This window comes from Accipiter gentilis, chromosome 6, assembly GCF_929443795.1.
Source record: "Accipiter gentilis chromosome 6, bAccGen1.1, whole genome shotgun sequence".
Lineage (NCBI taxonomy): Eukaryota > Metazoa > Chordata > Aves > Accipitriformes > Accipitridae > Astur > Astur gentilis.
Window position 1 is genome coordinate 27,743,368 of NC_064885.1, and position 27,151 is coordinate 27,770,518.

The 27,151-nt window shown below is 37.7% G+C and overlaps 1 protein-coding gene across 2 annotated transcripts; it reads left to right on the forward strand.

The window, feature by feature from the left end:
* Positions 1-22,266, forward strand: DIPK2A (divergent protein kinase domain 2A). 2 transcript variants are annotated; one of them, XM_049802901.1, is made up of 3 exons: positions 1-788; positions 16,184-16,487; positions 19,117-22,266. In XM_049802901.1, the coding sequence occupies exons 1-3, from the start codon at positions 135-137 to the stop codon at positions 19,446-19,448; spliced, it is 1,290 nt and encodes a 429-aa protein (XP_049658858.1). In that variant the 5' UTR covers positions 1-134; the 3' UTR covers positions 19,449-22,266. The 2 variants fall into 2 exon arrangements, with proteins under 2 accessions (XP_049658858.1, XP_049658860.1); XM_049802903.1 differs by lacking the exon at positions 1-788 and adding an exon at positions 7,657-8,553.
* Positions 22,267-27,151: the final 4,885 nt, after the last annotated feature.

Sequence of the window (27,151 nt, forward strand, 5' to 3'; positions counted from 1 at the left end):
TGCCTTTTATCGGGCGAGCGGCGAGGCGGAGAGTTTATTGGTGCCGGAGCTGCGGCGCGGCCGGGGCGGGGAAGCGAGCGCGGCGGAGGGCGGGGGGGGGCCCGGCCCGGCCCGGCCCGGTCCTGCCCGGGACGATGCTGCGGCTGGTGTCGCTGAAGTTGGGGCGGCTGTACCGCTACGTGAAGCTGGCGGTGCTGGGCAGCCTGGCGGCGGCGCTGGTGCTGAACACGCACTCGCTGCTGGCCTCGCTGCAGCGCAACGAGCTGTCGGAGCGGCGCTTCCTGCAGCTCAATAAGTGCCCGGCCTGCTGGGGCACCAGCTGGTGCCGCAAGTTCCTCAACGGGCAGCTGCGGCTGGAGAGCTGGGGCCGCCTGCGCCTCTTCGACTTCTTCAACGTCAAGAACGTCTACTTCGCGCGCTACGGGGAGCCCCGCGAGGGCAGCCGCCGCGTCGTCCTCAAGCGCCTCGGCTCCGCGCAGGAGCTGGCCGACATCGACACCAAGATCTGCCGCCGCGCCACCGGCAGGGGCCGCTGCGACCTCCTCCAGGCCCTGCACGCCACCGAGTTCGCCAGCCTCAACGGCGACGTGCGGCTCCTCACCCCCGACGCCGTGGAGGGCTGGTCGGACCTGGTGCACTGCCCCTCGCAGCGCCTGCTCGACCGCCTGGTCCGCCGCTACGCCGAGACCAAGGACTCGGGCAGCTTCCTGCTGCGCAACCTGAAGGACTCGGAGCGCATGCAGCTCCTCATCACCCTCGCCTTCAACCCCGAGCCGCTGGTGCTGCAGGTAAGCGCGCCCGCCGGCGCCCGGCCGCCCCGCCGGCCGGCAGCGCCCGGGTGGGCGCCCGCCCCCGCCTGCTCTCCGTGGTGCTGCACGGCCGCCCGCGCGTGCCCCGGCCGAGCAGGGGCCGGCGGCGGGGCCCTTGCTGGAAGAAGCCCCGTCCCGGCCGAGCGCCCTCCGGGGCCCTTCCTCCCCCGCCGTGGCCGGCGTCTCCGCCGCGCCCGGCGCGCGGCTGCGCCTCTGGGCGAGGGGAGAGCCGGGCTCCTGGGAAGCTGGCCGCAGAAACGGGGGCGAAACGCTGGGGTCTTCCCCTGGGTCTTTGCCCTCCCAGGGACTCTCGCGGAAAGATGCCGGCTGGCTGGGCTGAGGAGAGGGCCTCCGGGCCCCACGCTGGGCAGGAGGCGTTTCTTCATCTCACTCGGTCTCACAGTTTGTCTTTCTTCCTCAGAGACTTGGTGCGTTTTCCTGATTTGTCTTCCTCCTCGGCGCTACCGTGCCTCAAGGCTTTCACTCGTTCTCCGTCCTTCCTGCCTTTCTCATCTAGGCAGGGAGCTCGCCGCTCTGTTCCGTAGCAAGCGGTGCAAGGAAGCATCTATTCCGCAGGAAGCAAGGCGGGGTGGCATGCTGTAAGGCAGATGCTTTCTGGTGGCTAGATGCCTTTCTCACGGTTAAGCGTTAGGCTTCAATCCTATGGCGTCTCCCGTAGTACATAATATTCCTAGGCAGCTATGGGAAGTGGTGATTAGTTTCTCAGCGTCTAGTTTAATAGACAGTGAGTAGAGACTTTACCGTAACGGTATTGGGCTTTCCTTGTCAAAAACTGACTCGTGCTGCGTCGTACTCTTACGTGAACTACATATAATACTGTTTTTTCTGCTGGTAAAAATTAGAAGTGGGCATTTCGTAGCCAAAAAATGGAGTGACAATTAAAAGAACTGTATTCGCTTTTCAGCGGCTACATGTTTTACTTCCTTTAATTAGGTGGAACTCGTTGTGTGCGCAGACCAGAAATTTGTGCTTCAACATGTTATGTACATTTTTAGGTGAAAAATTTGTAGGAAGCTGTTTTATTCTGTGGCACCACTCAGTTGCTTCTGTTGCATACCTGTTTAGATTGGGAGCTTTGTATTTTTTAACTCTTAACACTATAAAGGGAACTCCACGTGTGCCTTTGTGTAAGTTTGGACTTGGAATCCTTTTGTCTAACTACTGAACTGTCCTTGCCTTTATCTGATGCATGATAAAAAGAATATTTGCAATACGTTTGAAAGCATCACTGCTGTTTCTCTAGCGAGAGGCCAAGAAATATCTAATGCTCAAAAAGCAGTGCTGCAGGCTTTGCCCTCCAGCAAACTCACCTACTGATTAATTTCTAGGGAATGCATTTATGAACTCTACTTAATTAAAAATACGTTTTGGGGTAGTATGCCTTCTGCCCTTCAGTCTCACCATGTACAGCTCTTGGGTTTTGTTTTTGAAGTAAATTTCCAGTTTGCTTTGCAGCAGACTTAGGGTACAGTATGTCTCTTCCATTTTGCCGTAAAGTTGCTCCTGAGCACAGTTGAAAAAGGGAACTCCACTTAAGTAAGAAAATCAAAAACTGCTTTGCTTTGCTGAGTATATTTGGAAATTCTTTGAGAATCAATTTGTTTTGGCTGCATTTCATACAGCTTAAGAGTTTTGGCTTTGAACACTGGTTCCAGCACACTGAGCATAGACCTAGATGGCCAGAAAACAGCTCTTTATGTTACTTCGTAATTTGTGGGGCCAATGTATTCTTTACAGACAAAGCATATGGCACAGTTGCAGCATTTACTGTTGTGGGGTGGATCAAAGGCAGTGGGCAGCGCCGGTTGATTTAAGAGCCTTGACTCCTGTCAGCTTCTTGATAAGCTGTGGATGAGCCCTGAGGCTGTCAAGCAAATATGTTGGAAAGGTGAAAATCTTGGGATGTGAACTTAACAAGCACTTTGCTTGCCATTTATCTTAGCGAAGGTGCTGCTGAGAGCAGAGCAGGTCAAACTGGTGGGAAGAGAGGCAGCCTTTACCAGTCCAGAGTGTGGTAAAGTTGTCTGTCACCTCTTATCAGATCAGAAGTGTTTTGCAGAGTCTTGTAAATTTTAATGAATAGGCATATCCTGGAAAATATTTCTGAGTAACTTCAGGCCAGCTTTGTGTGTTGAAACACTCTTAATGTATTCTCCAGAAGAGTATTCAACAACTTTGGTAATGGGTACTGGAGGTTTGAATACCTTCCCTCAATTGGAAATGAAATATCTTAAATATATAAATCTGAATAAACTCTTCCCATTTGCATAACATGTCACATACCACTCCATTCTCAGTCTCTACCTGAGAAACATGTAAGGAATGAATAATTCTGTGTTATGCAGCTATTGCAAAAGCAACATGCAAGGCACTCTTTATGAAAGGTGAAGTTTCTTTCCAGAAGTGATAACTGACTACTGAGAAGTTTGCTTGTATTTATATATAAGACAGGTAAAACATCCTATGGTAGAGTTTCTGCAGTGTTGATGAGGGCAGATACTGGGATGGGAATGAGACTTGTAGGCTTGTTCTAAAAATCAGCTGCTTCCAAGAAAGGAAACCTCCATGACGCCGTGTGAAGAATGAGATTTCAATATAAAATAAATAAAAAAATGATACATTTAACTGATGCTGTCTGTTTGTCACTGGAAGGCACAAGGAAAAGTATTGTTAGTTTTTAGCCTTGAGCTTTTCATGAAACACTACTGTGACTGTCTAAAACATTGTCATGAATAACAGTTTTGATTTAGAAGCAGAGATAACTTCGAAACTCTCAGTGTTCAGTGCATTAAAGTTCTGTGTTATTTAATTAAGTTATACGAGCAGCCAAATGTAAATAGGCACTGCATTTAAGGTTGATCTTTGATTTACAATAGCAAATTCACTGTAATCGTCTACTAGAGCTAGTAATTTGTGGATTATAAGACTTCTTACCAGCGATTGGGATTTTAGCTTGAAGCCTATTTGGAGTATGGATTATTGTGAAAGTGGCGTTGTTTACAGGCTGCATATCCTCACAACTGACTCACAGCTTTTGCTGTAGGAAGTTTTCAGGTGGGGCTTTAACCCATAGCATGATACAGTTTTGTTACAAGTCTCTGAACAGTATTAAGAAGACAGCACAGTTTTGTATAGATTATTTACTGTAATCCTAACTCAATACTTGTATTTTTTACAGCCTTCTTGTTAACCTTCTTTATCTGCATTTGTTAAACAATTGCATAGGTGTACTCAGTCAATAGTTTAGCCCCTTTTGCCATTTTATTTCATGAAGCAAATGGAGGGATAGCTGCATTATTATTTGGTACAGTTTACATATTTTCTGGGTATTAAAATATTATTTTTACTTTTGTAAAATCTTGCTAAACTAGCCAGTAATTAAATCCTCTCACACTTTTTATCTGAATTCACATTTGAATGAAACAACCTACATGCAAGGGTTGAGGAAAGAATTATTTAACTTGGAGTATAAATGTTTAACTTCTGATAGGTTTGGTTTTTTCCTTCTTCTTTCTGATAGTCCTTTTCTGCAATAAAGGCAAATACTTTTTAGTAAAATAGGTTCTGATCTGTAATCAAAATTTCCTACATCTAAACCAATATTTTATATAAACATTAACAGCTTATTCAGACAAAAGCAACAACAAAACTTGCTGCTGTACCCTTCAACTCATTGAATGGAAACCAGAATATTTTAAATAGGAATCACCTAGAGGATAGGATCTGTGTATGGCATCTGATTCGTAACTGAATATGGTGACTATGTGCATCAAACACTTGCGAAGATAGGTTGGCCAAAGTTGCCTTGTTGTCCTGGTTTCAGCTGGGATAGAGTTAACTGTCTTCCTAGTAGCTGGGACAGTGCTATGTTTTGAGTTCAGCATGCGAAGAATGTTAGTAACACTGATGTTTTCAGTTGTTGCTCAGTAGTGTTTAGACCATAGTCAAGGATTTTTCAGCTTCTCATGCTCAGCCAGGGCACGAGAAATTGGCACAGGACACAGCCAGGGCACCTGACCCAAACTGGCCAACAGTGTATTCCATACCATGGGATGTCACATCTAGTATAGGAACTGGGAAGTGGGGGCGGGGGAATCGCTTCTCGGGGACTGGCGGGGTGTCAGTCGGCGGGTGGTGAGCTGTTGCCCTGCACATCATTTGTACATTCCAATCCTTTTATTACTACTGTTGTCATTTTATTAGTGTTATCATTATCATTAATAGTTTCTTCTTTTCTGTTCTATTAAACCGTTCTTATCTCAACCCAGGAGTTTTACTTCTTTTTTCCCAATTTTCTCCCCCATCCCTCTGGATGGGGGGAGTGAGTGAGTGAGCGGCTGCATGGTGCTTAGTTGCTGGCTGGGGTTAAACCACGACACTTATGAAGAAATTAGCAAAATTTTAAAAATTAATTGGATTACCAACTGAGTGTAGTATGAATATTCACTTCTTGCAGAATTCATAGAACCAGCATGGATGTAAGTAAAGTAGATTTAGCCTCATCCTATGACTGTTTATAAACCACCCACCTTCTAGTTTGTCTTTTAAAAATAACTGCAGTGGAGAAACTTTCTTCATTTTTTTAACCATGACATGCACTCAGATAATGGACGTTATTGAACTTTATGAAGTAGCATGATTAATTTTTATCTTCACTGGCAAATAGAAACATAAACTTACTGTTACAGAACCAAAAATGTTTGCTGCCTACTGTTAATTTCCATAGAGGCTAAGATTGTTCAGTCTTTGACACTTATGCAAATATGCAAATTCTTCTTCTCCCCCAGCCCCCAATTCCTAACAAGGTTTTTTCAAAACCACATCAATTCAACAGAAAGATTTGCGGAAATAGTTAAGCTTTCTTTAGACATACATCTTATTTTTCATAGAGCTCCTACACTGATCTCCATCAGCCTCCAGATTTCCTGTTTAGAGCCACTGTGGCTGACTCTTAACAGTTTTTGAGCTACTGTCATTGGGCCACCCATCGCTGCCATGCTGTGAGCCATGGTATGCAACCATGAATTGTCCAACACATGAAGGCCTGTGGCAAAGTTTTAAGTTTTGTATTTAAACATGAAAAAAACCACTCCAAACCAACAACACCTAAAAAACAGGGCAAAGCAGAGAATTCCTTGTTCTGGGGAAACTACATTATAACTCACTACTGCAGAAGTAAGAAATTGTTTCTAGGTAAGAAAATTGTGTTTTTCACTAAAGTGCTTGTATTTCTCCTAAGGTCTTACGGTTAGCTGAAAAGACAGTTTACATCTGTCCCGGCAAAACTGAAACACAGGTTCTACAAATTGTTGTGGCAAAAATGCATCTAGAGCTTGTTTTGCAATACTCAGTCTTGCCTTCGTGCTGGTTATTGTATTGGTGTACAGTACTACCAGATGCACTATTAAAATGACAGTGCATTTGCTTTGTTTTCAAAGCAAACTTGAAGTGTGCACACAGGCTTTGCTATTAAAATAAAACTAAATAAAATGCCTGCAAGTAATGTAGGGTTTTTTTCAAACTATAGAAAATGTCTATGAATTATATCCAGCGTGCATTAATGCAACTTCGTCTCGAGCTGTAGCTTTTAACAACCTGTTTAAAACGGAGATTCTTCAAAGAATGATGGTGAACATTTGTATGTTTTATGTAAATTACAAGTCTCAAAGACTTTTATTTTTCTGACTCTGAGAAAAATTCCAATACCTATGTGGAAAATAGCAGTATTTCTGCATTTTTTAATAGATTGTGTAAATCATTGCACTTCCCTCAGATCTGTATTTAGCCTTCTAAATACTTAATGGCTCTATTCTTCTCACAACTTCTGATCATTGTTATATCTTGTGGGGGAACCCCTTCCCCCCCCCCCCCCCAAACCCAACAGCTGTGTCTCTATTCCTAGTATAATTACTCTGCATGAACAGTCTGTTGCCACATAACCTAAAATTCTTCTAGTTCTCTTCATGTCATCATTGGGGTTTCTGTTTGGTTTTGGTACGGAAAGAACTATAATCGACATCTGGTAAACATATATTAAAACATTAACTGTGATCTCTTTGAAACAATCTCTTGCACTGAATTCACTCAAAGTAGCAATTTAGCCAAATGTTTTACAGAATTATTTTGCTGATCCATACATAACTCAGTAAGAAGTAAATGGGCAACTTTTCTTGCCTGGGATTTCTCTTTTCCTTTTGTATCATAGACACTATTCTAGTCAGAGGTTATTTTCTGTAGTTTGATCCTAAATACATTGGTAGAATGCCATCCAGTTTTAATACTGGGTGCCTTTTAAACTTTATTCATTACTCAATTTGGTGTTTTTGATACATAATTCCTATGCTAAATACCAAGGAGTGGGTTTCAGGCAGTTACCTGCACTACCTGATATGTCCTCTAGTGGACTTCTATTATTTAAGTCCTGGCTCACACAGATACTGGCATTTTGACATACTGAATAGTATTTTGACATACTGAATAGTATTTAGTGGGTAGTATTTTTAAATGTTGAATATTTCCCTCTGATCTTTATGAAAAAGTTAAAACCTAGTTTGAGACCAGTTGTTACTAGTCATGTTATCTCCAGTTGTTTTGAGGCTTTTTGATTATCAGCAATTTCCTATATTATTTCATTTTAAAGATTCACTGTAGTCCGCTGCAGATGATTATAAATCATGACTTCCTGCCGCCCCCCCCCCCTCCCCCCAATTACTCCCATGCAGTTGGACTGTTTTTTTTGTTTGAAAGCTATTTTTTCTTTTTGCACTAAACATAAACTAAGCTTAAGAAATGTCTCTACAAGTGCTACTTTATGGGTAAATTGATTTCTTTTTTTTCTTCTTTTCAGGTCTTAACTTTTCTTAAAATTCTTTTTCACACAAATCAGTCAACTGACACCTGCAGAAAAGATAATTCAGAAAGCAAAGCATTTAAATTTTAGGTGTTAAAGAGTGAGGCTTTAGTCTTTCTTGATTCCTGTTTTACATACTTCTAAGTATTGTGGAGAAAGGAGATGAGTTTATTGTCTGTCCTTGAATTTCCATTGTGCATATATTAAAAAAGAAATGAAAAATGATTGTTTTGTTGAATTAAAATTGAATAGCCTCATGTTACCAGAATATTCCACTGATTTGATTGTATTGAAAATTGAAGAGTTGTTTTTTTGCAGTGACATATGAGTATACATACTAGGCCAGAATTGGCTCATACTTGTCATGTTACCATATTTAATTATGTTTAATTAAATGATCAAACTATTTTCATCCTTCTTTCTGGTGAAACTTTCTTAAAGTGAAGATATGCAAGTAAAGTATAAGGAATGTTTTAGAATAGTCTAAAATTATTGAAGTGAGAAATCACTATACAGACGTAAATAGAAATCCTCCTGAAAAATTGTAACTCTTAGCAGTTTTCCGTAACACACACACAAAAATGTGTTACCCAACATTGCAAACCTTGAAATACCAATGTTGTCCATTTTCTTCTGGTATGTCTGATGTAGAGGGGGAGCCGTGTTTTACTTACTTGAATTAAGTAATTGAGTTTTAGTCTCTTTAATTTTGCAATTTAACTTTCAGAAATGGGAGTAGGCCATGTCTGCTAGGACTTGTTTATAGTGATATATTCCAGACTCATAACTGTTAAGAAGTAGATAATGATCATTTTCATCTGTTGCAGATTTGATCTGAACAAACTTTTATGAACTACAAACTAATTTGAACAGGTAACAACCAATACAAAATTAAATTTTCTTTACTATGGTTCTTGTGTTTAATCATTATTCATTAATTTGTTTGGAGAAATGACATACCTCTTCTAACATTGTGAAATATAACTTTTGCAGTTCAAGTGTTCAGCTTAATAATTGAGCAACGTCTGAGTGTTTAGAGTTGTCCGTGTATTTTTGTCCTATACTGTGTCAATTAAGCCTGATATATACCTCTTGTTGGCATGAATTGTATGTAGTAACTGGTTGAAACGTAATAAAACTGAACGAAAGTCAAATAAACGTAGTTTCAATGGGAACACTAATATTTGGAATATTCAATGAAATCCAGTCTTCAGTCTGTGTGCATGTAGGCTTTATTTATATATATATGTATATGCGTAACTTCAGTGGGAGTTTTAGTTGAATGTCAAATGATTTGCCATATAGTTGAGAATGAAATTGTTTTCATTATACTCACTAGCATTCACAGATACATTTAAATACATGTCTTCTAGAATGCAGATCAATTCCTGACAAAAGAAGGCATCTGTGTTTAGACCATGCTTTTTAACCTTCTTTGATCTGAAAAGTTGCATTGTAAAATGTGATCTCTAGCTCTTCGTGGTTCCAGAGCTTTACTTATTTGCCTTAGTGACTAACACAAGGTGCTACTTCTGTTTACACTGGAGAATGAACAGTACTGTGTGTGAGAGAACTATTTTTTTTCCTTTTGAGGAAAAGTGTATTATTATTTAAATTCTACTTGCCATGCCAGTTTGTGCCTGGGCAAACACAGTTTAGTTGGGTGATTTTAGTGAAGGCGTCACAAAGGGTGTAATTTTGCCATGAAGTTCTTCAGGGTCATAAGGACTAGGGAGAGAAGTCCCCACTCTGTTTTGCATGTGTTTTTTTAATTTCATCATGTTTAAGATTTAGGTCTTAGTTTGTTTTTTAGATGGAACTTGCTTTATACAAAAATTGGTTGTGACATGTAGCATCTTCTAGAGTAGTTTTGAAAATGATAAGCATATTTTTTTAACAGTGCAGTGGAACAGTAGCTCGAAGATGTCAGTTGTTGCTTAAACTGTTTTGGCTTTTTTGGACTTGATTATTGGGGTGAATTATATGCTTGATTATGATAAACTAATATTGTTTTAAGTGTTTAATTCAAAGGGGATTTGTGTTATTGCAGACTACAATAAGCCTTATCAGCTTCAAGCTGGTGAGTCTTCACTGCATGATCTAATTCACAGCTCTGAACATTCAAACCAGTGGTAGATTTGTGTATCTTCTCATGTTTAGACAGATGGAAGTGAAAAAGACAAATGCACTGATAGTGTGTTTTATGCTTCAGTGAAATGATAAATTCACCCTATTAATTCTCAATATTTATTCTGAGACTACAGTGTATTTATTTTTTTTAAAGACACAAATGCAGTGTTATTCTTTCAGGAACAAAATGTCCTTTGTCCCTTTGACAGGGTTTTGCTTAGGTTTTTAAGCCTTGCTTAGAGAGATATCTTGTAGCTACGCTAATTAGGGCAACTAAAATTTTTTTTTAATGTATAAGTCATGGAGAATGGAGGTAGCAGAAGTTTTTGTCATATTTACTGTTTTCCATCTATCTGTTTAGAAGATTATACATATTTCTCTGTGAATAGAGAAAGTTAACTTTAATGAGAGAAAACTTACTAAGCTACCTGTTTGTAGTTTTTTATATGCATTACTATATTTTAAAACACTTTAAAGAGCTTAATTGTCTATGGTTTGCATGGCATTTTTGTGTATATTCCCAGATAAAATGTGAGTGGGTGCATCAGAATTGCAGATTCTTTTGTTGGATAGCTGTTTCTGGTTTTGAACGAGAGCTTACTTTTTATCTTAACTGTCAAATGCACATTTTTAAGTCTTCAAATAGTGTATTCAAATACAAAATTATATATTCAAATATAATTAAATATTTATACTACTAATAATTTGAGAATGAAAATAGAAGCTAAAATAATGTTATGCATTACTCCACAGAAATCTGAGATTTTTGGCAGCGATTGACTAAGCTTTTTGTTTCTAAATGCAACTTGTTCATGGAAAACATGTTTAATGACCGTACAAATTTGTGTTCATGTCTTACTGGCTTTCAAAATTTTAATACATGAAAAAAAGAATCCTCATGTTGTTAGCTGCAATTTCATCTAGAAAGATGCTTTCAAAATAGAATAGTACAAAAATTTACAAATCTCAGCTTGCAAAGACAACAGATCTGCGCTTCAATTAATATTCTTGTCAAATTCACCTAGTGAATATAAAACTGCTGAATGAGGCACTTGTACATATTTTTATCCCCTTCTTCGGCTACTGACTTGGGTAATGAAGTGTAGATGCGGCTATTACATGCCAGTTGGAAGGGAGCCAAAACAGAGATGTTGTTTGTACATGTGCAGATGTTGGCAGGATTCCCTGCACTCCTGTTGTCAAAAGATCTTTTTATTGCCACAGAGTTATAAATATATCTGTGTTACCGTATGGCATGCAGATATTTTACTAGTAATGTTTGGGCTGTTCACTTCTTAATAAACCAAACTGCTCCTAGTATTTCTTGTGTGAAATGAAATTCAGCGTACACAGTGCAGGAAGCATAATAGATGTGTTTTGAAGATCAGTGTACTATTGTGACTAACGCTGTACTTCCAAAATCAGTTTAATCCATTACATAAATCCCTGCTGCTGCTGGAAAGCAAAGTTCTTCTTAGGTCCTTTCCTCTCTTCTGCACCTGGCTATTCAGGCCTTCTCCCTTCCTTTTGTCAGTAGTAACATGATGTGGTGATGTGATAAGCTGTATCAGGCTACTCATCCAACTGAACACCAGCCCAGCAAGTACCAGCTGCATTGCTTTCCTGTTGACATGAAGGAGGGGAGTGAAATGAGTGTGCTTGATGTACTGGGAGGGATGGACACTTTTGCTTCCAATGGTAGTATGGCCTTTGCCAGGTTCAACTGTTTGTAGTTTAATTTGTATTTGGAAGGGGAGACAAAGGCATAAGCGGAGCAGGACTGGAATATAGGAAAGAAGAGGGGTGGAAGAGAAAAGGAGTGGGGTGGTCCAAAGTCATACTTACATAAAAATATTTAGGCATTATTGCTGTAGCAATTGAATGTGTTGCATTGAGTGCTGATAAAATGCAGCGATACAAAAATGTTATGCACATTTGGTGAAATTAGTTAAACCTGTGTTTACCAGAAAATGTAATCAGGTACATTTTCTCCAGTATAAATTTGGGTTTATAAGATATGGGTAAAGTAGACTTGCATGGGTACAGGACTGATAGGTACGCACATTCAGACTTACCTAATAATAAGCTGTATGGCTTTTTCCTGTTAGATACTGGTAGGCCATATTCTGAATTTTTCCATATGCCCCTTGATCCCTCTCACCGGAATGAAAAATTTTTGCTTGCCCAGAGTTCTCTGGAGGTTATGCCTTAGCACCAACTCCTGCTTGCTTCTTTTTGAGTGAAATTATGTGTTACTTTGTAAATAACTAATTTCATTTGATGGACAATAGTGGTTTGCTTTTTGGTTTGTTTTGATCCAAGATTGAATACAGTAATGATAAATGTGCATGAAATCTCATTTTGGTGGCATTTATTGATGCCACAGGCATGAGTTTTCATTATATTGGTCTGTTTGTAGAATAAGTAAGGAACACTGAATTAGGACACACTTAACTTGTTGGAAGGTTATTTCGCTAACCACAAAACAAGCAAAAAAAAACCCCAGCCATCTTCTTAACTGTGGAATGTATCAATTGACTTGCCCTGAACTAGTGGATATTTGCCCATACTTACCACCTTCATAAACTGCCCTGAAGCCTACAGATAAAAAACCCTGAAGACTGGATAATGTCATCCTTATATATAGTAGATTTAGTTAGTGAGAGAGATTTAGTTCTGCTCAATTATATGGTATCACAGCTTGAAAATACCATACTGGTCTCAAAACCATCAAATTAGTTCTGTATCATCCTCAGGATTTTTCATGACCAGATTTGCTTATGTGGGTGGATCAGGTCATCAAACTAGAGTGGAAGTCCAGACACTTAGGCACCCCAAAAACTTTGAGCCTATTCTGTTATTAATATGGGTCTGATGTCCTTTTGACCAACAAAGAAAGGTTCTTCTTTGCAATTGTAAACACAGTTATTTCCCCGAAAATTGTCTTCTACACTTGCCATATTAGAGGCTTTTGCATCTAAAAAAAGGATGTCAAATATGTCAACAATATATGTATTAATTATTATTTTAATTTCTTCACATGTACTATATAGACAAGATTTGCTATGTAGAAACTTTGAAGAGTCCTTGAAAATTCCATAGAGGACATCTTGAGCCAGAGTAGTCTGGGATGGATGCTCAGCTTCCAGTAGGATCCCATTATCAAACAGTGTTACCACATAAACAAATTAGTATTTTTACTGTCCCCAAATTATGTTTAAAATATTAAACAATTTTAAAACTGTAGGTGAACAAATTGTGATGTTCTTAAGTGTTCCAAGCAAGGACTGCTGGAAGCTAGTTAACCTGATGCTCAGCCTTCATTTTAGATATGGGCTCAGCTAGGGCCTTCATAACATTTCATTAAGTGCTTTAATTCTATCAAACAAAAAGTGTTTTAATGACTGTTCAGTCATGCCCTTTTAACAAAAGCCACTAAATGTGAAAGTGGGCATTTTTCATTTGTGCAAGCTAGAAAGCTCATCTTCTTGATGACAGTAGCTAGGTAACATTAAACAGCGTGTCCTAACATCATAAGGCTTGTATTCAGAATGGAAATCTTAAAATGGTTTTCTTGTATGCTCTGATGCTACCTTCTGTTAAGTATTTTATGGTTTTGGTAATAATACTTGCCTTAAGCTTTTCTGTACTTAACTTTATGAAAACAAAAATTTAGTAAAGGCTTCCCTTATGCTGGAGGATTAAGCATTTCGGGTTCTCCCCTGCCATGTGATCAGAAGTACATTGATTCCTTCTTATTTGATAGGTATATTTTTGGAATAAGATATATAAATGATCCTTACTTGACATTATCAAAACAAGGAAGGGCTCGGAGTCACTTAGCATAGAAGTTGGCAAGGAGCATGCTTCCAGAGCAGAAACTTTGATCCTGAATCCTCTCTCTGTGTGAAAGGCCTTTACAGGAAGGGTGGAAATGAGTGTGCTGTAGGTAGATGAACTGGTTTGCTGGGCTGGAGACTCTGGTGAGAGCCATATGGAGTGTTAGAGCGATCATCTCCAGTATCAGTGACATAGAAATGGAAAGGAATGCCCAAACCTTTTCTTTACCTTTTTTTTGGGGGGGGGGGTGTGGAGGAAGTATCATCTGGACTTTCAATAATAACTGTTCCTTTTTCCTAGTCACCTCTGTATAGTTTTGTACTTCTTCATATAATGATTCAGAATGGGTAAGAAAGGCAGCTACAATTCCTATGAGTTGATGGGAGAAGTTGCACTGTGGAAGCGCTTGTGTTTCCCAGAGGCTTTGATGTGATTTAGCAAACCTTTTCATTACTACCATTTGTACTTAAAAATTCTGTAACTAAGGTTCCAGTTTTGTAGTGAAATAACTTGGTAGGTGGAAAAAATCTCTCCACAGGATTTTGTTTTTTACCTCCTGAAGCACGAGCAACCTCTTGTTGCACTGCTGAGCAAGTGTTCCTGTTTCACTTTTTCTTCCTGTGTGTTTACCAGCAGCATCTTTTAAAAGGTAGAGAAGGCAACTATAAGAATTTTCTTTTTGGATATTGCTAGAGGATTCATTGATCCAATGACCTTTTGGGTCAGAGGTCTGTTAGTAGTCTTTTTAATGAAACTTGGTTCCTGACATGGGAGCATGCGTACACAGAAAATGACTAGTGAAATATGCAAGCAAGTTTTGTGAGTAAAGGTTGGAGTGTGTATTGATGATTTACATTATTGACTGTTGTGATCTAAGCAAATTATTTTGTTTTTTCAGGGCTTTTTTAATACTAAATTTGAAGTCTTAGTGTGTGAATTGAATATAGTTTTAACTTTGCTGTTTGCATTTCAAGGATAAGTAGTATTTTTTGGGAGTAGATGTGGCTTGCAGTTCCTTGTGTATTATGGAGCTTCTAGTGTTTCTGGCCAAAATCAGTATTCTAACCTTGGCTTAGTGTCACCTGATGCCTAGTGCTTAAGATAAAATTATCAAAACTTTGTTATCAAAGGAAACGCAGACATAGGTAAAGTTAAGGATTGTTGTAGGGGAGGTATGGGTTCTAAGGCTATGGTGATTAGGTATGTAAGTGCTCTAACTTTTCTGATTTATTTTTTTTTTAAATGGGATACATATACAAATGGGTGAGTGCTGGGCACCTCTTCCCTGACTGGTCTTGTAGTTCAGATCTACATGATGTGTTTTCCTTCCAGTATCTCTTTTCTCAACGTACCATAAATGTTTTCTGCCATCATGGATTCCAGGAGGTACAAAGCTTCATTCAGACTGAAACTGACCCTGCCATTCAACCCAAGTGTGGTAAAACCTTTGCTACATCATTGTGGCAGAACTGATTATGAGTTGCTTCTGGTGACACAGTAGCAAGGTAGTGCCTGAGGAAGAAGCATGTGCATATAGTGGTATCTCCTAATTGTTAAAATTAGTGTACATTGTATTCTTAAAGAGCACGAACTTCTATGCATTTGGGGCCTTTTAATTTAATATTTTTATGGTTTCTTCCTGGTGCATAGTATGAAGGATACCTTTTAAATGCTTGTCTTCATATTGAAGTCTTAGGACACATTCAGCACAACTGAAGTAGGAGAAATATGCTGGTGTGTTGGGTTTTTGTTTGTTTGTTTTTAATTGCTTGTGGTATGTTATTGCTATTCAGGCTCTTATGTTAACTTCCAAGAAAGCTAATATTGGAGACAGATTTTACTTTTGATAAAAATGTTATGTGGCTGTGTGTAATAAACAGAGAGAGTATGTATGTAGCAATTAATCCAGGAGATAGATTGTTAAGGAGTACTAGAGGCAGAAGAAATGCTAAGCTTTCTTTTATACCTTAATCTGTTCTGTAATCCTTTCTGTGAGAGATCTTCAAGTGAGAGGATTCTCAAAGAAATCCAGTCAACTGGGAAAAATGGGAAGGGGGGGGGGGCGTTAGAGAGAAGGAGGTGTCACTTTTTCCTTTAGGATGTTAAAAGAGTTGGTCTTAATTAGAAGTATCAGATGCAAAATTATCTTGGTAGGAAGTATACTTGCCTTAGTAGAAGAAATGTGTATAAAACACCAATAGAAAAAGATAGTTGATGGAATTGTGCATGTGTATATATATGTGAAAATATATATATATATATATATATATATATATAGTACATGGAAAGCTAGATATGGGTTGTATATTATTTCACGTCCTCCAACTCTTTCCCTTTAGTAGTCCAGCAAGGCCTCTTGCTCACATAAATACATTTTGTGTTGGGGGTTTTTTCCCCTTCAAAACTCAGAAGTATATGGAAATGTAGTGTTGATGGGTATTTACAGGTGTCTCTTCTAAATTTTATGAACAGCCTTTTTAAATCTAAGCTGTTTTGTATTAATGAAAATTTTAAAAAATCTTTTTATATACAGAGTTTTCCATCTGATGAGGGTTGGCCGTTTGCAAAGTACTTAGGAGCATGTGGAAGAATGGTGGCTGTCAATTACGTTGGAGAAGAGCTGTGGAGTTACTTTAATGCACCATGGGAGAAACGAGTGGATCTGGCCTGGCAATTAATGGAAATAGCTGAGCAGCTGACAAATAATGACTTTGAATTTGCACTCTACCTCCTTGATGTCAGCTTTGACAACTTCGCAGTTGGACCAAGAGATGGGAAAGTTATCATTGTAGATGCAGAAAACGTTCTGGTAGCAGACAAAAGGTTAATCAGACAGAGTAAGTGTCTTCCTTCTCTCCCCTCCCCTAACCCCATGTCTCTTGCTTCTTTCTCTGCAAGTACAATATTTAAGTATGTGTAGTGCTAAATACCCATTTGGTTGCCTTTATAATGAGACTACTAATTAACAAACTAATTAGCTTTCTTCTGCAATTAGACTACTAATTAACTTGACCAATTTGTCAATTTTACGAAGCGTTGAGTTTACCTGAGCTTGATTTACATATACTTTTAATCTCTGTAATCCTGTTTAAATGGAGAGGTGGAGGTGGGAGGAGAGGGTTTGGATGGTTTTGTACAGATGGATGGACAGATAGATGGGCTGGCTGACTGACTTGTCTACCTTAGCTAAAGAGAAAAGTTCCTTTTGTCTTTTCCAGATGTCTGTAAGGACGGAAGTCTTGGCATTCTGTTTTCTGTGAATGACAAGGCAGTCTTACTGCCCACTTTGCCTTAGTTACATAGCCTGCCTCTGTTTTAGTTGTTCAGGTTGGTGCTCTGTAATAATGGAACAGAAGGAATGGGTAATTTTAGTGCTGTTTCCAAATGGGAATAGTGAAAATTCGTTCATCTTCCTGTCAACTGTAAAAGCTCAAAGCAGAGGCAGCAGGAGAGATGTTTGACAAAGTGGCATTACATGGCTTTATATTCCTTTTGAGCTTATAAGGAAAACTTTACAGACCTAAGAGCTAGAGACATTCAACATGAAACCTTAGATTCTGCAGAAGTTCATGGCAATAGGCCAAGTGATTTCAGTTTGCTTTAGGTGAATGGATTTTTTTTTAAGCTTTTGCAACTAGACTTAGTATGCTGTGCTGCTGAATTAACTTTAAGACTATATTTTGTATCCATGCACTTTTCTACAAAGGAGTATGTTTTGGGTTTTTTTTCTGGTGGTGTGGGGTTATATTATACGTTCTCAAGGAGCTTAGATTAAAATTACCTGAGCCTACCAAGAAAACCTTTTAATGTATTGGATGTATTGGATACCTAGCACATTTACTTTAGTACTTATGGGCCACACAAATAAACTTTTTTTTTTTTTTTCTTTTTCCACCCTCTTAAGTAATATTATTTTAAGATTTTGACTTGTGGAGCACAGTCACAAAGATGACCAAATGAACTCTGAAAAAATTGATGTGTACACAGAATAAGAGCAGGTAGCTTCTTGCAGAAGCTGAATGCTGAAAGTGCCATGCTTACATCTGTTGTCTGTAGTTCTCAGACTAATTTGGATCTAACTAGGATTTTGCTGCGTGATTTGTAATCCAACAATTAATCGAGAACACAGAAAACAAATGAGGACACCAGAAAGTTCTCAGTCTTTGTATAAACTTGACATTTATTACTGATTTCATTAATCTTCTGGGAAGTTTCATTAAACAGTGTCTAGAGTGATTAATATGCCAGTTTAGATACTTGAATATGTACATTCTGTCCAATTGCACTGTACAGTGATATCTAATTATACTCTGTGTGGTATATCATATTTGAGTTTGCTGAAGTCCTTTTTTTTCCATTCTCCTTTGTTGCTGGCTTTTTTTCGATTTTTGCTGTTCATTGTACGAATCTTACACCGTATTTTTATAGTTTTAGCAGTCATCCATCAGTACGCTTTTTTTTCCTAGACCAGCTTGCAGTGCACCATAAATAAGTAGACCAACAGTCAGCTCAGAGACTACCAAACACAGATAAATTCTTCTTCATATATCACAGTGCTAAAAAAGATCTGCAAAACAAAGAGACTCCATGATAAGAACCTCTTCTCAAAGCTGGCAATAATCTAGAAACTTAAGATGAAAGTTTTCTAAGAAAAAGTAGTAAGAACTCAGGAGATCACACTTAGTAACCTTTTACATATTATTATTATTGTATATTTTCTGTAAACCAGTTTTTAAGTTAAAGAAAACTTTGTGACAAGGCCATGAGTTACACCTTCAAATTCTGATAACTTTTAAAATATATATAAAGAAGGGTTTATACATGTACGTAAATGCCATTTGTTTTGTTGAATTTTTTCTTTCTTCAGAGGTTATACGTAATGCATCTGCTTTTTTATACGCGCTTCTTATTTCCTACCCTGTCTAAAATAAGATGTTGGAAGATAATGTTTCAGACGTTTATGTAAATTACTTTGCAATGTTTATTTTGTTCTTTGGTAGACCACTTGCCAGTGTTAGTTCCCAGGGCAACTGAAGAAACCAAATCTATGTTGCTAAAATAAATCAAGTTGCTTGCTTGTTTTTCTCTCAATTTCAGCTGCAGATCATTCTCTTGTACTTGTTTGTGCTACTTTTTTTTTTTTCCTCTGGGTATGTGTGTGAATGTAGATTTCATATATTTAGTGTGCTGTTTTTTCTGCTTCCCTGTCTTTGCTATCTATTTTACCCGCTTTCTTTCTTTCCCTTAATTTTTATATTGCCACAACCGTTTCAGCAGAAGGGTATGTCAAACTGTCAGATGCAATCTTAGACTAGAACATTTAAGAGTTCATCTAAACAAAGTGGTTTATAGTTTAAATATTACCAGTTTGCTGTGTATTGAGCTTCTGTTTGTATTCAGACACATATATGCTCTTTCCTCCTCTCTCTCATTTATTTTTTTTTCCTGTCTCCTTATATTTCACAGATAAACCTGAAAACTGGGATGTATGGTATGAAAGCAAATTTGATGACTGTGATAAAGAAGCTTGTCTGTCCTTCTCAAAAGAGATTCTTTGTGCTCGTGTCACTGTGGACCACAATTACTATGCTATTTGTCAGAACCTTTTATCAAGACATGCCACGTGGCGTGGCACTTCTGGAGGACTACTTCATGACCCCCCAGCTGAAATTGCCAAAGATGGCCGACTTGAGGCCTTGCTGGATGAGTGTGCCAACCCAAAGAAGCGATACGGTAGATTCCAAGCTGCAAAAGAACTGCGTGAATACCTTGCACAATTGAGTAACAATGTGAGGTAGTCCACAGTGAAATTTTTTTGCAACACTGGCTAAAACACTATTGCAAAGACACACAGAAAATGAAGTTTTGAACTTATGTATTAAAAAGAGAAAATAATAAAAAAAACAAACCTAGATTATCAGTTTTCTAAATACCATAAAAATATAATTTTATGGTGTTACATTGTTCCTTTGCAAACAGACAAGGTACTTATTGAAGTAAAACTTGAGCTACTATTGACTCTCCTCCCTAACTATTTAAAAGGGAGCAGGTCAAAAAAGACTGTGATAGCTTAATTGACAGTTTGTGTGTCAAAGGGTACTTCACGTAAAACAACATTAGTGTCACAGTTTTGTGAAGCTGATGTTCTTACTTGGAAAGTCAAGTTAGACTGATGGCCTGTTTTAAAGGCCTTTCTCCTGACATCTTTGTCTCCATTTTTGTGTTTGTTTAAACACCTTGAAGTGGCATTTACATCCAGGTAAATCTAGGTGTCTGCGTTGTTTCAAATTTAACGGGCTTTCATGTTAATGCTGTGCAGTACACTCCTACTGTGAGTGCAGGATTCCCATGTTTACTGTCTAATTTTAGGGGTTTTACACTGTATTTTACTATGCTTAAACATTATGGGGGTTTTTTTTTAGGATCATCATAAACTCAAATGTCATTTGAACTAACATTCATTTGATGTCTTTTGTAGTTCTGCCATTGGAAATATCACTTAATGTAATTACTGTACAAAACTTTTACCCTTCATGCCAGTATATACACATGACTGTTTAGCAGGAAATCATGGTATGATCAAATGCTTATTTTTAACAGAGATAATTTGAGAATTGGAGAGAGACTAGAATAAAAAGATCTGTATTAATTTAAATGGGGGATAGAAGCTTGACTAAAAAGAAAAATTCACTAGTCCAGTGTAGTTAAGCATAAACCAAAGAAAATGGTTTTGTTTATTAGTTTCTAAACAAATAGTAAAGAAAAAATGCTATACTGTAGTGAAGCTAATAATTCTCAAAATTCAGATTTCATTGGTCCTTGATTATTCTCTGAAGTACTTCTAAAACTATGCTTATGCTAGAAGAAACCCCTAATTTGAATAATAATGTCTAGAAATTAGCAGTTTGTTATACATCATTCCCAATTCAAGTGTAATGGAGTTTACTGAATATTCATCTTTTGGTTTATCAGCTAAATTGATTAAGCTGTATTCACTCTAAACACCTTTTCTTGAAGTAGGTTTGACTATTCCCTGTGCAGTTAAAATTGACTTGTTGAGGTTTGTGTAACTCTGGAGTTGTTCTCATAAATTACAGTTTTTATAAAAACCTCTGTTACTGCTACAAGAACTCACTTCAAAGCTTGCTCATCTTTTTTTTTTTTTCCCTTTTTTTTTTTTTTCTTTTTTTACAACTACTATAATGCTTCATTTTCCTGAAGTCTTATTCTTAAAAAGATAATCTTAGGAAATGTATGCATATGCATATTACTGCTTGTAACAGTAATGAAGGAAACTAATATTTCTTAAATGTGTGTATAAAACAATATTTTGTACAAGCTAAAAAGAATTCTGAGCAAGGTAGTATGTGCTACTTTCAAGAGCAAAGTTAGTATGCCTCTCATACTGCATCAAAAGACTGATGGAAGCTGTTGCTTTATGAAATTGCTGCAAGTGCAAGGTGAGGAAAATGGCAAACTCACTGACTGGCCCTTCTTTCTCAAAGCTCAAAAAGTGGAGCCATATAAAGATGTAGAGTGCTTTTTGGTTTCTTAGATGACTATATTAAGGATATTTTAGAATTCAAAATTCTTACCTTAAGTCATCTTTGCCTATGTAGTCCTAATTTGCTCCTAATCCCTTGTCTCGTTTTCTGAAGTTAGAATGCCCAATGCAGCTTTTAATTTTCATTTCTCCCCTCCCCTCATTTGAAAATGGTTTTACATGCTTGCTCTGGCACAAGCTGTCAGACAAGGTTCATGTTATTTTTCATCATGAAATCCCCTTATTTGAAGAAAATAGATTTCATACTCAGACTAGATAATACTATCCTACCATAAAAGCCTTGACTTATCACTAAAGTTGATTTTTAAACATCTACCACATTTCCCAATGAGTGAGTGGAGTATGATTGTTAAAGTTGTAAAAGAAACAAACACTGCCAGTTCTGGTTACTATGCGAGGCAGTTCTGTAACTGTCAGAATGTCCTATCAGATTTGGTTTGGGGTTTAGTTCCCTCAGAAATAAGTTACTAAAGCCAATTATGAAAGGAATTTGGACTTTAAAAAAAAAACAAAAAACAACAACACTACAGGGAAAAACATTGTGGAGAGCAATAAATCTTGTTCCGTTTGCACCTATCAGATATTTATTGTATAATAACAGTTTATATTTTTAGTCATTGCCCATTATTATTGATGAACACGGTGAAATATTTTTGAATGAGATGTTTGGGGTTTGTATGTGCATTACAATTGTCCTTTTGTACTGTAAGTTACTGTTTGATTGGAATATTTTATCAAAACTGTCTCCCTGTGCCTTTATATTACAAGAAAGTTGTTTCTGCAACTTCTAATGATATTAATAAAGAATACTTTAAGAACCTCATCTCAGATGTTAATTTTCAGATTGGTAAATCTTTTAAGGTTGACTTAGTCTAGGATACATTAAAATATACATAGAACTTGTTTTTGGAGTGTTGCAGAATGCACCATTGTCAAAAGTGACAGATAGGAACTCTTTTTTCCCCTCCTTCTTCCTGGTAGACTGATCCAAAGTGTGAATGATCTGTCAGGAATTTTTCTTCTTTGGAGATTATCATATGTAGGACTCATTTTCTTAAAAATAACTTGATCAAGCCATATCTTTCTGTTCTGTTAACTGAAAGAAAATATTTTCAAATTAAACAAGTTGATATCTTCTCTCTTTGTTGAGAAACTTACTTTTTCCTTGTATTAGTCTCATTTATATTGCTAGTACCACTGTCTTCGGTAAAACATTCTAGCAGTTAACATAATATAAATACGTAATGACTTTTGATGTTTCTCCTTTACTCTGGGTTTTTCAATGAGCATTTGCATTTGAAACTAAGTCCTGCAGTTATACTACAGCATTTATTCCCTTCTGACTTTCTGAGCCTGTGTAAATAATAGGAACAACTTGTCTCAAAAACACTTGGATTTTTAAATTTTTTTTTAGTTGAACTCCTGCTGCTCAACTTAACGTCTCCAGGAACTGCAAACATGCAGGTTGAAACTTCTAAACCTTCCAGTGTGCCTCAGATGTCAAGATCATTATGATCTTAAGAAGAAACTAGCATGAATAACTGCTGCATCTTTTTCTTTCAACAGCTTCCAGAGTATAGCATAGCCTGATTCTGGTTGCCGTGAACTTCAAGACATGGTGTATCTGGTACTTTCTTTCCAGGTACTTTTTAATTGTGAAGATATTCTCTTATGAGACACTTCAAATATGTTAAACTTTGTATGCTACTCTGATTTACCACAAAGACTAGGTTAAATGCGATTTTCTTTACATTTATTAGAGTGGAGACCTTGGCTATGTTTAAAAGGCACTAAATGTTTTGGTTCTCTACAGTCAGTCTAGTGTTTTTGTAGAAACCAGCAATGGTGCTTTCACAGCTACCTGTTTTTCCATATGACATATCTGAATTCAGTACTAACTTCTAAGCTCTTCTGTTAGTTTTCTACGTTCTTTGAAACCTGTGATTTGGAAATTAGGATAGCTTGGACTGTGAAGCCTCTGTAAAATGCACATGTCTAGTGAGTATCAGAAATGTTCTGTTAGGGAAGTATATTTCTCAGTTTGAAGATTTGGTGTGCAGCCTGCTTAAACTGCTTTTGAAGTTCCTCATGGTTTCTTTCTATCTCATAGTCTTCCCAAGGCTTTAAAAAATCCAGTCCATCAAATGGAAAATTCATTAGTGTGGATTTCACCCACATTTTTTGTTGAAGTTGCAATATACAGACCTGCTAATTTATTTGATAGCCTTCATCTGACTAGTTCACGGATTAGCATCACTGTTATTTGTACTTTAAATGTCTGCCAGTTTTTTGTTTTCTGTTTCCTTACTTCCAGATCATGTTGAAAGATGTACAGCTAGTTTAAATCGACCTTTTATCTCCTTCTAGTTTCATGTTAGGGTGTTTTAAAGAAATTTTTCCCATGCTGATTTGTCATTTTTTTAAATGTGACTCTCCAGATCTGACAAGTGTTAGTTTGCCTGGGGTACTTCTAAGCATCAAATTCTTTTTATATTTCATACAGAGTTTTATGAACACTTTTCACTATTCTTCCAGGCAAAAAGTCTTTGGTAGTCTGACTTATACTGTACACTAAACTAATGAGCTTTTGCTAGATGCAGAAAGGCCCCGTGGCTGTTAGATGTCTTTGTAGAGTGTGCATGTGATGTTAGGACAATGAGGAGTCTGTTGTTTTGGCAGCAGAGTCTGTTGTTGCCATGCTGGAGGTATGAGAATATACCTGTTTTGTGTGGTTCAAAAGCTAGACAAATTTCAGGAGCATTAGTAATGAACATTTGCCACGAATACTGACTTGCATGTTCAGGTCAGAGCAGGAAAGTTCTGACTTAAAAAGAAAAAATATCTAAGGCTGTTTCTTATATTTGGTGGGTTAACTCCAGTCTTCTGAGAACAGAAATGTGAAAGCAGAATATACTTCAAAGCAAAATAGACTGTTTAATATATAGCTTGTGTTCAGATAGAAAGAAGAGCTTTGCGGGGGGGGGGGGGGGGGGGGGTTAGGGTTTCAAATAGCTTGTCTATTAGTCAATTTTAATACACATTTTTCTATTCTGAACATGATGCTTTTGTATATGCTTAACTTTTACTACAGATTCTAGCTTTTGGTACTATTAATGGAGGCTTAGTGCAGCCATTTAATGTGCCCTTGGTAAAACTACAGATTCCCAAATAGATGCCTTGTATCTTTTTAAAGGAATGGGGTTTTCAAAATTCAGTGTGTTTTTATTTTGTGCCATTTTTTTCCCCCCTCTAAAAACAGTTCTGAAATGCCTCAAAATAGTTGAGCAGCTGATTTCCTTGCTGCCAACCATTAATGCAGTTTAATTTTGACTTGAAAGTTCTCCATCTTCTTTGGTTGTTCAGGCTGGGGTAGGAATGTTTGGTTTTCTGTACAGTGTGCAGCTATGCCACCTGGACCTTAACAGATATTTTTTCCTTACAAGAAAACTTAGAGTTTTCTTATTTTGTGGGGATTTTTGGCAGTTCCCTTATATTAAAAATTTTTCTTACTGTTGCAAGTTAACTTGCAGCTTCACTGTGGGAAGAAAGGCCTACCTCCATCTGGAGAGAGCACGAAGAAATAATGATCAGAATTCTGAGGAAATAAAAAAATCAAGGGAATATTTTGAACTTGCTAATTTCAGTGCCTCACAGTAGAAAATTAGTATACCAATAATGGGACTAATTATTTCACGTCTTGTAGAATATCAAGAGCTGTTCTAGTTTCACTCATTTTAGAAACTATATGTTGAGATGATTGAGCTTAACATGCTCGTGCTTGCTTTCCTAAGGGTAAATTTAGAGCTCCGGCAGAAAGCAGATGTAGTTGTCAACAACTTTTAAGAATTGCTCTCTTCAAGGGAGCTCTTTCTTTATCAACAGCCAGCACACTCCGTGAATGAGTGGAGAATATCTGTACAGTGAATGCACAAAGTCACATGAATATGGCAAAGCATACTTAGGGTTTTAGTTTCTTGAAACTTATCTCCTTCTTGTTATCTAGTTCTAATATGGAGCATTATTCAGTATACTTTTAAAAAAAATAGATTTCTCTTTTAATGCGCTTACTGTTTTATAAAATCTATACATGTGAACGCCTGACTTTTTTTTTTTAAAGTCTGGCAGCTGTCATTTAATTTGTTTTAGAAGAAGATGAGACTTGACGAAGGACGGAAAAACATGTTTCTCAGACTACAGCCTTACATTCCTTGACTTACAGGCTTGTTGGTTGGGTTTGTTTTTGTTGGTGGTGATGTTTTGTGTAAAAACTTCGTTGTTTACAAAGGAGGAGAACTTGACAGGGAAGATAAAAACAGTTTAATAGCTACCCCTTCAGCTGTTCATCTTCCAGTCTTTCTCAGCTGTACATACTGTTACAGTTCTCCCCAGTCTTTTTTGCAGATTCTGTCAGCTAGTCCATTACAATATTTTTCTAATTATTTTTCTAAGTACCTGGAATATTGTTGTTTTTTTCCCAAAGGCATTATACAAAACTTTATATTAGAGTTTTTGTTAACATCTTTGTTAGAAGAGGTGGTATTTTGTCTCTGACAAATAGTAAAATTATGTATACATATAATATTAAATGATGTTTCTCTTTCTTCTTTTTATATCCTGTTTATTTTCAGCTTAATTATTAAGTACAATCATAGTATAAATAGATTGGATTTGCTTTCTACTAACATTGTATTTTTTCCTTAATAATTTATTGGCAATTGAAACAAAACCCATTCCTTTTGGGAAGGTGGGGATTGGGTAAAAAGAAACTGGCTAATGGAAGCATGGTGGTGTTCCCTGTTTAAAATGTCAAAAATTGTGCTACATGCAAAAGTGTGGACCAAAATCTAGTTTTATGCGGCATATACATGCTATGATGTACACCTGCACCATGACCAAATACATATGTTATCAGAAACCATTTTTATCAGTTTTGTAGAAGTTCTTTGCTTCTGGGCACAACTATCTGAATTTGTAAAGGTTTATTGTGTATTTGACTGCATTATCCAGATACTTTAGCAGCAAGTACAATAGGAAGAAAACAAAAATTCGGGAGGTCTTTGTCCCCTGAGCATAGCCATTCTTTCCCTGGTACTGTCTTCTGCTGTGTCTGCTAGTACAGGGTTATGTCTCTCCTGCTGAGTAGTTCAGCGCAGTAGGAGCTCTCAGCAGACTGCAGCATTGGTGCCAAAGCCTCTACATCTTCACTGTGTACATGTCTGAGATTTTGCTTCAGCCTGAATTGAGACTTGTCTCCTCAACTGAACATCTTCAGCATGTTAAGCAGTTTGAACTTGTACATATCTGTTAGGGCTGGAAGACATTTGGCGTGCACATGGATAAGAGCTTCGGGCTTAGTTTTCTCTGCAAGGAACCTGGTTCATGTGCATCAACGCTGCTCTGCAACCAAACCAACATCTGCAAATGGGAAGGTGATAGATTCACTTCTAATCTGCCTTACTTCTCCCAAACAAAATGTTAACTTAAACCCAGACTCTAATAGCTAAATGTGTTCTTCACTCAACAGAACGAGGACCCTGCATTGACTGAACTTCCTCTGGGTTCTTAAGTTTATATATAATTTATCTATTATTTTTTACAAATGTCATATTCGAATTTTAGCTATATATACAAATGTATATACACATATATGCACAGATTTTACTTATAAAAATGTTATATATATATAAATATATTGTGATGGGTTGACCCTGGCTGGATGCCAGGTGCCCACCAAAGCCGTTCTATCACTCCCCCATCCTCAGCTGGACAGGGGAGAGAAAAATATAACAAAAAGCTTGCGGGTCGAGGTAAGGACAGGAGAGATCATTCACTAATTACCGTCATGGGCAAAACAGACTCAGCTTGGGAAAATTAACTCAATTTATTACAAATCAACCAGAGCAAGGTAATGAGAAATAAAACGAAATCTCAGAACAC